Raw genomic sequence first — 11,105 nt, forward strand, 5'->3', positions numbered from 1 at the left:
GTACAACGTCTCATCAAAACTATTTTCCCAAAGGGGAAAAAAAAGAATATACGTTATATAAATGCCCCAGGCCTTACATCTCTAATAAAGTATTTTAAGCAGAGTTTACTTTTTACACAATGATAAGATCACTTCAAGATGTTTAGAAAGTTCCAGGAAACCTAGATCATATGATGCTCAACAGGAAGAAATGTCAGCTTCTAGGGACCTTCCCAGGCCACATGACTAGTTGAAAGAAATGTCACCTTCTAGGGACCTTCTGGTGTCACGTGACTAATTGATGCGCAGCACAAAAGGAGAACAGGGAGGGATGCTGTTGTGGGGTTGCCAGAGAAGAAAAGCTTTAGAAGTCCCCCTTGTGGGGCTCAGCAGTTAGAGGCAACGACTGCTGTTCAGAGGACTGAGTCCAGTTCCCTGTCCCCACAGGGTGACTTAGAACTACCAGTAACTCTGGTTCCAGAGGATCTGAAGTCTTCTTCTGGCCCTCCTGGCCAAACAGGTGATCCTCAGACGTTCACGCAGACAAAACACCCATACATTGAAATGGTAACGTGCCTCTAGACCCAGCATTTGGGAGAAGGATTCCCGTGAGTTTTGGATAAACGCAGTCTACATAGTAAGTTGCAAGCCGACCAGAATTAAATATTGTAAAAGTATTTCAACCATAAAGAAAAATGTTCTGTGATTAGCAAATGGCTGACTTCTTACAGAGCATCAAACCTCTAAGTTCCAGGAGTAGCCCCACGTTTTCCATCTTTGCTCGATGTCTCAAGAAGGTCAATGTGAAAGCCCCAGAATGGGAACCGTGGATCCAGGCACTGTCCCACAGTGGGACCCTGAATGCCTCCGCTAACTCCTGCAAATCACTCTCTGGCTAGGGCTGGGGCAGACTGTAACGGGCAGCACAGGAAGTCAGGGCTGCTGAGGGCTAGCTCTGCAAATCCAACAGCGTGCCGCAAGAGGAAAATTGGGCCATCTGGGCGCTAGACTGAGCTCTCTCACCGACATCAACACACCTGCCAACTTTTCATAAGCCTCTCTAGGGGTGAATGTGATTCCATCAACTCGAAGGTCGTGTTGAGTTCTGCCTGTAAAGTGAAAAACTCTGCACATGCAAGAGGTGACACACTTCTAAGCAGAGGATGACCCCTTCAAATGCCACGATCCCTCACCCCGTCCTCCCTCCATATTGGCACCTTGTCTCCAGCCTCGGGACAGGGAAAGGGGCTGGGATTCTGGACCCCAGGCTACCACAGTTCAAGGAAATTCTCATATTCAACACCCAATTTCTAGCACACAGCTTATGAGCAGCTGGAGATGTACCTCCCTGCATCCTGGAAGAGCTCCGCTCTCGCAATGACACCAAACTATAACAGGATGTGACTCCCGACTCAGCTATACGTGCCTCTCAGCAAGTTATTGAAGCTCTATGCCTCGGTTTCTTCTAATGCTAAACGTGGATGCTAGCTTGTTGATCCTCCTTAGCCACAGAACCTGAATTTGAAAAACTGAAATTTACCTATAACCCTAAAATTGATAGTTTTAAAGTCATACATGTGCAGTTAGAGAAACAAAAGCTCAGGTGAACATTCCCTGGGGCTGGACAGGCAACACCCTGACTCTCTTGTTTTAACTCGAGTGTTGGCAACAACTTTCCTTTCTGTAATACACATAACTCAATCAACTCAAGGGCACAAAAGTCCACCCTGTAAAATAGGGGGAACTGTTTTATTGCGGCGTAGTTGGCATTTTTCACTGGTGATCTGGTGTTTAGAATGCCCACCGGGTGATACTGAAATGTGAAAATACATGGATATGCACGGAGAGCTGGTTCAGTGGTAGATACTTGTCTCACGTGGCACAAATTCTAGGGTTCGAGCCCCAGCACTGAATATATTAAATATGGTCGTGTGGGCCTATAATCCTAGCACTTGGAAGATAGAGGCAGAAAGATCAAAAGTTCAAGAGCATCCTCAGCTACACAGCAAGTCTGAGGTCAGTTTGAGTCTTTTTTTTTTTTAAGGTTTTTTTTTTCCCTGACACACGGCTTCTCTGTTTAACAGCCCTGGAACTAGCATGTTCCTGTCATGGAACTACACTTGTAGACCAGGCTGGCCTCGAAAGCAGAGATCCACCTGCTTCTGCCTCCCGAGTGCTGGGATTAAAGGTGTGCGCCACCACCGCCCTGGCATCGGTTTGGGTTCTATAAAACAAACAATATAAGACGTGCTAAATAAGCCCCATGCACACCTGACATATAGCAGCTGTTCCCCATGAATTCAATGTTAATAACCAACAGTGAGGTGTCATTCAACAGACACATGAAAGATTACATGTTGATTACATGTTGAGCAGTTGGTGAATTCGCTCGCGGGAACATAACTTTCCTTAAGGGGTTCAGTATCTCTTCATTTGGTGTGGAGGTAACTTCACAGACTGTGGCAAACAACTGTGTCTCATAGGTTAGGGCAATATTCAGCTAACCAACACAAAGCCCTTTCAACAGGCCTACTACAGCATGACCAGGAAGGATGACCTGGGAAGGATTAGGGCGGGCTCAGGGAAGATGAAATGTCAGAGATGCTTCCTCGAGACTCGCCCTAGTCAGAGTCCTGAGTAGGAAGGCTCAAACTGCGTCAGACCTACATGGCCTGAGGGACAGTCAGAGAAATTCCATCCCTTACTAAACAACCTTTCTGTGAACACAAAACAACTGAGCAAACTGAGATCTCATTTATTTTTCCATAACTGGCATCCAGCACTATAGAAAAATGAAGCCCTGCATTTCTTGTCTGTTCTCTTGTCCACCAGTGTGAGCATCGTGAAGCTGCAAGTCAGTGCTGAGGCTAGCAGGAAACAGGGTATCTGGAAGCTTCTGCATCCATTCAAGTGGCTTAATAGAGAAACACCAACAGTTAACAGTTTAAAACAGGCCTGTCCCCAGCTACTCAGGATGCTTGAGACTGGAGAACCACAAGTTAGAGGCCTTCCTGGGCTACAGAAAAACTTAAGGGTGCCTGGCGGTTCTTTCTGTTGCTTTTGTCTTTGAATACCCAGAAAATGGTGATGCTTCCCAGTGACTAACAGGTAATAAAAAAGGAGGAGTAAGAATCCCTTTTCCCTGAAAAGGTACCAACACATACAAGAGATGCTGTTACAAGTGGCATTTTCCTGGCCTCTTCCAAGGCCTCTGGTAGTGTGCCAAGAGGCTGTACGGTATCAGATGACCTGGGCTTCTCTTTGCCTACCAGTGTCTGCAGCTAAGGCCTTGGGGCCACAACTCATACTCAGGTTAGATTTTTCACAGCAAGGGCATGCTTTTGATAAGGGATAGAGGGAAATCATGTTATTAAAAGTGAAGCTAAAAAAAAAAAACTATTTGAATGGCCAAGGGCTCACTGTTTAAGGGTGCTTACCCGGTACACACAAAGCCCTAGCTTTGCTCAGCAAGCACAAACTTTAGGTCATTCATTTCTTCCCACACATTCTGCAGCAAGTTTAAGTTGGATATACCACAAAAGGTATATCCAGGTGCTAATCCCCAGAACCTATGAATGAGATCTGACTTGGGAATACAAGTTTTAACGATGTTATTAATTAATCTTGAGATGAAGTCATCCTAGATTTTAGGGGATGTCACTAAACTCAATGATCAGGTCCTCAAAGGTGAGAGGGAAGTGTAAGGCTAAGAAAGAAGCATGGGAGACCACGGAAGAGATTAAACTGTGCTGCCGTCAGCCAAGAGACACTAGGGAGCCCCAAAGCTGGAAACGAGAAGAAATGACTCGCTGTAGGAATCGCTACAGTCATCCAAGCGATTGTGGCCCCACCAACACCTTGATTTCAGACTTACACACAGAACCCTGAAGGAACACATTTCTGTGGCTGTAAGATATCATGTTGTTATTGTGACATTCTCGATCTGATCCCCACATTTCTTACAATTAGTAACAATAAGTGTTGAGCAGACCAAGGTGAAGTCATTCAGGACCTCAGAGACAGGTGACCACTGATACAGCCGTCTCAAGCCATCATCATTGCCCTCTCCTCAATGCAATGCTTCACGGATGCTAATCGAATCACCTTTTTTTTTTTTTTTTTTTTTTTTTAGTTTTTCGAGACAGGGTTTCTCTGTAGCTTTGGAGCCTGTCCTGGCACTAGCTCTTGTAGACCAGGCTGGCCTCGAACTCACAGAGATCCACCTGCCTCTGCCTCCCAAGTGCTGGGATTAAAGGCATGTGCCACCACCAGCCGGCTTAAAATTTTTTTTTCATCAAAAAGAGAGAGAGAGAGACAGAGAGAGAGAGAGAGCATGGTTTGCTCTTCTAAGAGGACCTGGGTTTGATTTCTAGCACCCACATATGTATACAGTGTTTTGCCTGCAGGTAGACATGCAGTCCAGAAGACTGGTTTTTAAATATAGTCTCTCTTATTAGTTATAACCTTGAATTTACTATTTAGTTTCTATGCTCAGGACTCTGTTGAGGTTTTTGGTTGTTGTTGTTGTTTTGTTTTTCATTTTGTTTTTGTTTTTGTTTTTTCAAGACAGGGTTTTTGTCTTTGGAGTTTATCCTGGAATTCGCTCTGTAGACCAGACTGACTTAGAACTCAGAGATCAGCCTTTCTCTGCTTCCTGAGTACTGGGCTTAAAGGTATGTGCCACCACGGCCCAGAAGGACTCCTCATTTAGGAACAGAGAGCTAACACCTATCTCTTTTGGTCACAGTAACAATTAAATGAGGAATATATGCAATGAAATCTCACTCATGCAGGAGCCTGAATGCAATACGCACCTTGTACATAAAGTTTAAGAATGCACAACAGATTTCATTCAGGTCACCTTTGAAGGTGGAAAGATGAAGTTGAGGGTACACACAACAATGACAGGTAGCAGGGATATCATCATCCTTTCTGAAGGCACATGCCAGAATTGTTGCTGTCTTCTTTATCAGTCATCATAATTTTTAAAATTACACATAGCAGGCAATTAATAAATGGATAGCTATTAATAGTCAAAAATAATTTTATTCGAGTCTTACTCCATTGTGGTTCACTGTGCTGGGTACCACAGGGGGTACAAAAGTGATAAGGATTCAGGCTCCAGATGCTTGCCTGAGAATCTAGTTTAGACAGGCTTATAATATATACCTTATAACTGTGATAGCTTGCAGAAGGCAGGAAGAGGCCTACGGGTAAAAAAAAGAGACGCCTTAACCTCTTAGGGAGACTTCCCAACATGTCCTCAAAAAGAGTAACTGAAGTGGGCCTTACAACACCAGCAAAGTTTCTCAAAAGGAAAGAAAATAAACTGGAGAGATAATCCAACAAGTACAAGCACTTGCTACACAAGCATGAAGACCTGAGTTCAAATCCCAAGCATCCACGTAAAAGGCTGGGTATGACCATGCTCACACTCCTGTACTCCCAGCGCTTCAAGCGGACAGAGACAGGAGGGTCACTGAGGCTTTTCGGCTGCCAGCCTAGCTCTAGATTCTGTAAGACCCTGTCTCAGAACAATGTGTGGTGTAAAAGAGCAGAGTACCAGGCTGGAGAGATGACTCAGAGGTTAAGAGCACTGGCTGCTTGCTCTTCCAGAGGTCCTGAGTTCAATTCCCAGCAACCACATGATGGCTTACAACTATCTATGATAAAGTCTGGTGCTCTCCTCTGGTGTGCAGGCATACATGCAGACAGAATGCTGTATACATAATAAATAAACCTTTAAAAAAAAAGAGCAGAGTACCAGACATCTAACCCTAACACACACACACACAAAACACACACACACACAGACACACACACACAGACACACACACAGACACACACACACACACACACGGTGGGGGGGCGGAGATATTATAAAAAGGTGCTACTGCTATAAACATGACAGCAGCAGAGGCAGCAGGTAGGAAGTCAGCTGACTAGCTGGTTACAGACAGGCAGTGAATGTAAAATTATTCTCCAGGGAGGAGGGAATGTGAAGGAACAAACATGAGTGCCCTGCATGGCAATGGGTAACAAGTACATTGAGAGATGAACAGTCACAAACTCTGGCCACAGACGCTGCACAAAGCACCTAGCACAGTTCCGAAGACGCATAATCCCCGGCCTGATCCAGACTTGGGGGTTAGTCTCAACAACAGCAGTCAAGAAGGCAGCGGGGGTACAGGCAACTTGTCTTCAAAGACGTCTGTGTGGGATACAGAGGACACCAGAGAACAGCAGCTGAAGGTCATGGCATCATCAAGATGAATGGCTGCGCAGAATGTTTGTAGGGAGAAGGAGAAGAAACAGACAAGTCGGGGAGAGAGTACACGGAGGCACAGAAAGGAGGCTCTGTCCTCCTCAGAGACGTGGAGCCCGGAAAAGCCAAAGGATCAAGGTCGGAAACTGTTCAGACGGCATGTGAGCTGAGATGACAGCAGCAGTTCCTAGACTCACAGGAGTCCCAAGCGCAGCACTGAGAAAAGGACCGGAGGAGGCCACACACACAGGTGGCCTCTCTTCCAGGCACTACAGCTCTGGAACTAAAATAAAACATGGGTGGATTAGCACTCTTAGAGCTAGTAAAGGACGGTTAAGGGAACAAAGATGGCTGTTATAAGGGGAAAGATTAAAAAGATGATATGAAAAACTAAGGTCCTCAACACTAACGTGAGCCATCTGGCCACGTGACTTCACCTCACCCGTACGGCACCTAGACTCTTAAAAAACAGAACAGTGCCTCCTCGGACCACATGACCCGGCAATTCCACTCTGAGAGCTTTACCCAAGGGAGCTGAAACCATGTCTACACAGAAACGTACACACAAACGTTCACACATTCTCCATAAAAGGCAGAATGTAGAAATAACCCAAATCCCCATCACAGGTGAATAGATAAACAATATGATCAATCCACACAAAGAAATCATATTCGGCTCTAAAAAAAGAATGGAGTGTTGATACACGCTCCAACACAGTAAACTGGGAAGCCATCACGCTAAGTACAGAAAGCCACATGCTAAAAGCCAATTGTGATCCCACTTACCACTTACCAAAATGTCCAAAACAGGCAAATCTATAATGCCAAAGAAACGGATGGTTTGTTGCTTGGTAACCACTAACTAGTGGTGAGAGAAATGGGAAGAGTGGCTGCCAGAAAGGGTGCTGGTGCTTTGGTTTTTTTCTCCAGAGGAGTTAAAAATACACTGGAATTAAACAGTGGAATTAATACTGGCTGTAGATGGCTCCACGGGCAACTACGCCTTCTGCCAAGCCTGATGACCCGAGTCAGTCTCCAGGACTCACATGGGAATAGAAGACAGCTGGCTCCCAAAAATTGTCCTCTCATACCCTACACACACACACACACACACACACGCCATGGCTAAGGCATGCCAACATACATACACACACACACATACAGACATACAGACACACATTAATAAAATATAGTAAAGGCTGGGCTGTGGTGGCAAGCACTTTTAATCCCAGCACTTGAGAGGCAGAAGTAGACAGATCTCTGTGATGTCAAGACCAGCCTGGTCTACAGAGCAAGTTCCGGGACACCCAGGGCTGTTACACAGAGAAACCCTGTCTCGAAAAACAACAACAATTAAAAAAGAACAACAACACAAATATATAGTAGTGATAGCTGCATGGTTTTGCATATAGACCGAAAAACCAATGGCTTGTATATTTTTAAAAAGTAGGCCGGAGAGATAGCTCACCAGGTGAAGAATTTGTCACATAAATGGGAGGACTAGAGTTTGTATCCCCAGTACCCACATAAATACCAGGTGGGTGTGGTCATCTGCTTGTCATTCCAGCTCAGGAGGCAGAGACTAGGGATCCCTGAGCCGACTGGCAAGCTAGCAAGCTCTGAATCCAAGTGAGAGACCCCCACCTCAATACAGAGTGGAAGGTCAACCTCACTCCTTACTCCCACAAGCCCTAGACCATGCATACATATACACACACATAAATATGTAATCATAACATGTATGCGTATTTCACGCACATAAATATGCAATAATAATAAACTAAAACAATGAATTCGAACCGTGACTCACGTGGAAGAGAACATTCAAGCACCTGTAGACAGACACACATACATCTATCTCACGCGCCCATTAATAAACTGCCCTTCTGACATGGTTATATCAAAATGGCGCCAGATGAGGCAAGTCTACTCACACTCACATGCTCAGAAGAACAACAATGAAAACTAACAGTCATTAAAATTTATTGCGTGTTTACTATGCTGTCAGGCACTATATTAAGCCCTTGGCATGTGTGACCTCCTTTCCTTTCTCCCTGCAAGTGTGCAGTCATCATGACCCTTGACAAAGATATGAGGAAACTGTGGCACAAATAATCTTAATAACCCAGTCACCCACGTTCGCGACTCATCCCATGTAGCTGGATTCATCAATACGTTGCTATGCATATGTCTTCCTAATTTCTAAACATTTCTAATTAGATAGATCGTTGTGTATCAACTTCTAAGGCCAAGACTGCTCTGAACACCCCATTCTCCTGCCTCCGCTTTCCAAGTGCTGAGATTAAAGGCGGGCTCCACCATGCCTGGATAACCTTGTTTTGTTTTCTAAAATAGTAATAATCATAAAATTTATGGACTTTCATTCACTGACATAAAGCAAAACAGGGGAGGGTCTCCATTTCTAAATAAAAGTTATTAGAAGTATAGCAATCCTAGGAAAAAATAATCACTGGAAACACCCAAAGTTGTGGCTGAAACTAAATTGAAGGCTGTATTTCATAATAACCAAGAGCCTGGAGTCCTGAGAAAAAAAAAAATTCTACAGTTTTCTATTGCCTTTTAAATTAAAGGTAGGCAGTGATGGCACAGGCCTTTAATGGGGGGGGTGACTGAGGCCACTGTGAGTTCAAGGTCAGCCTGGCCTACAGGGCAAGTTCCAAAGCTACAGAGAAACCCTGTCCCGCCCCACAATAAATAAATAAATAAACAAACAAACAAACAGTAGATTAATTCGGTCTCTCCCTGTGCGGAGTAATCTCAAAATCTAAGTGAGAGGGCTATTAGCAAAAACAAGGCAACACCTGAATGGTGGTAGTCTGGCAAGGTGGCGCGCACCTTTAATCTCAGCACTCAGGAGGCAAGTGGATCTCTGTGAGTTAGAGGCCAGCCAAGTCTACAGGTCGATGTGTATGTGTGTATGTGTGTGTGTGTGTGTGTGTGTGTGTGTGTGTGTGTGTGTGTGTGTTGTGTAGCTATGTATATAGCGCCTTGTGTGTCTAGATACATTCCACGGAATACCTGTGTGCTTACCAAACAACAAGATGATAGATTCCAAGGCCTACATCACAGGAGGAACATGAAAAAGGGCAATGTGATTAAAGAAGACTGCTTGAAAACCAGCATTTAGGAAGGGGTAGAAGGCAAAAGGTCACTACTGGCCTCCAGCCTGGAGGGACTAAGAGCGGATTGTTCCTACAGTGGGAAGTACAGGGTGCTTAATGCCCTGGAAAATACAAGCAGACAGGCAGGCAGGATGCGGTTATGTAACTCTCCGGAGTCAGGGGAAGTGTCTGGACTTGACAGAATCAGGAAAGGTAAGTAAGTCATGCTTCCGAAAGAGCTGTGCAAGCATTATTGTATTCGTTGTAGATGCCTTAAAGAAGCCTGGTTTCAATCCAAGCTGGTTCACTGAGCCTGGAATTCCAGCCTACATCCCGTGCCCTAATTTCATTCTAAATAGTCTGTTTCCTGAGGCAAGACTTGATGAAACTTTGATTTCGGCAAACTCACGATAGAAAAAAAATCATTTTAAGGAAAAATAAAAAGCAGTCTCTCTCTCTCTGCCCCTTTTCCTATCCCTTGTGCTTATGAACGTATTAAAGTATCGTTTAAAAAAATCAAACAAATCTGTTTGTTCCTTCACAAGCCTTTTTTTTAAAAAAAGAACATAGCTAGTGAACATTAAATTCCTCACATTTGACAGCTTAAGCTACAATGAACAGTCAATAGGCTATCCCCGGTACAACACGCGCTATTTTTATCACGAGAAAGATTTCCTTAAGCCCAGTCGCTGAACTCGACTTCTTTCGGTCATGACACTGATAGCCAAACTTCTTTTGCTGAATGACACAGAAACCCACACTCGTCCGTTTCACCCGACGAGACCACCGTCTCTGGAAACTTCTTTTCCCAGCCCTGCACCAATCAGTGCCATTTCCCAGGGGCATCAGCTGCCTCTGAGGATCGGCGCTTTCCGAGCTACACTACATCTGACCCAGGGATCTGAAGCTTAAAAACGTCTCGCCAGAGACCAGCCGAGATGGGGGCCAAGGGGCTCGGATGGCGCCGCGGTGTGACCTCATAGTACCCCCTTGAGCGGTTCAGGGGGCATCGGGTACCCACCCCGCGAGGCCCAGCCCACGCCGGTACGCACCTGACCAGCGGCTCCTTCTCGGGCCGCGCGGGCTCCTCCAGGCACCGGCACGGGCAGCAGCAGCAGGCGCTCCGTAGCCAGCGGCGCAGCCCCATAGGGAGCGAAGACGGACACCGGGTTCCCAGAGCCGGGCGCGCGATGGCAGCTGGGGCGCGGAGACGGGGGTGGCCGCGGCGTCACGGGCCAGGCCGTGCGCATCACGCCGCGGCCGAGGGACGCGAGCCGCGCGTTTCTGCGGGAGCTTTTCCCTCTCTCTTTTAATTCCCCGGGTGCCGCCGGAGCGCATGCGTCCCCGTGTCGCCCCGCTGCTGCCCTCTAAGGAGCGAGCGCGCTCCAGCCTCAGCGCAGAATCCGGGCGGCGGGGGTGGGGTCAGGGGTGGAGGGGTGGCCGCTGAGCACCCCGCGAGGTCTGCTGCTCGAGGCAGAGCCCAACTGTCCTTTTAATTGACTTCGCTGCGGAAGAAGTGAAAGGTCTCCCACAATACAGGCTTTGAAAAAGTTCTTTTTTTTCCAAACTTTCAACCCTTAAACGGGATTTAAAAAAAAAAAAAGTTATCGCTTCTGAGTTCTGGAATTGTTTCGTGATGTTTATTATAATAGAGACGTGGTTTTGTGAGCTACCAAAGTAGGTGCTGGGGACAGAATCCAGGTCATCTGCAAGAGCAGCAAGTGCTCTTATCCACTAAG

General features: G+C 46.0%; 1 protein-coding gene across 1 annotated transcript in view; it reads right to left on the reverse strand.

Moving 5' to 3' along the window:
• Mreg (melanoregulin) overlaps nt 1-10,660 on the reverse strand; it is a 61,793-nt gene extending 51,133 nt beyond the window's left edge. Inside the window, exon 1 of the mRNA XM_075951747.1 lies at nt 10,419-10,660. Coding sequence (XP_075807862.1) covers nt 10,419-10,513 — 95 coding nt within the window. The 5' untranslated portion in view covers nt 10,514-10,660. The remainder of the gene's footprint in view (nt 1-10,418) is intronic.
• Nucleotides 10,661-11,105: the final 445 nt, after the last annotated feature.

This window comes from Microtus pennsylvanicus, chromosome 17 (genome assembly GCF_037038515.1).
Source record: "Microtus pennsylvanicus isolate mMicPen1 chromosome 17, mMicPen1.hap1, whole genome shotgun sequence".
Classification (NCBI taxonomy): domain Eukaryota; kingdom Metazoa; phylum Chordata; class Mammalia; order Rodentia; family Cricetidae; genus Microtus; species Microtus pennsylvanicus.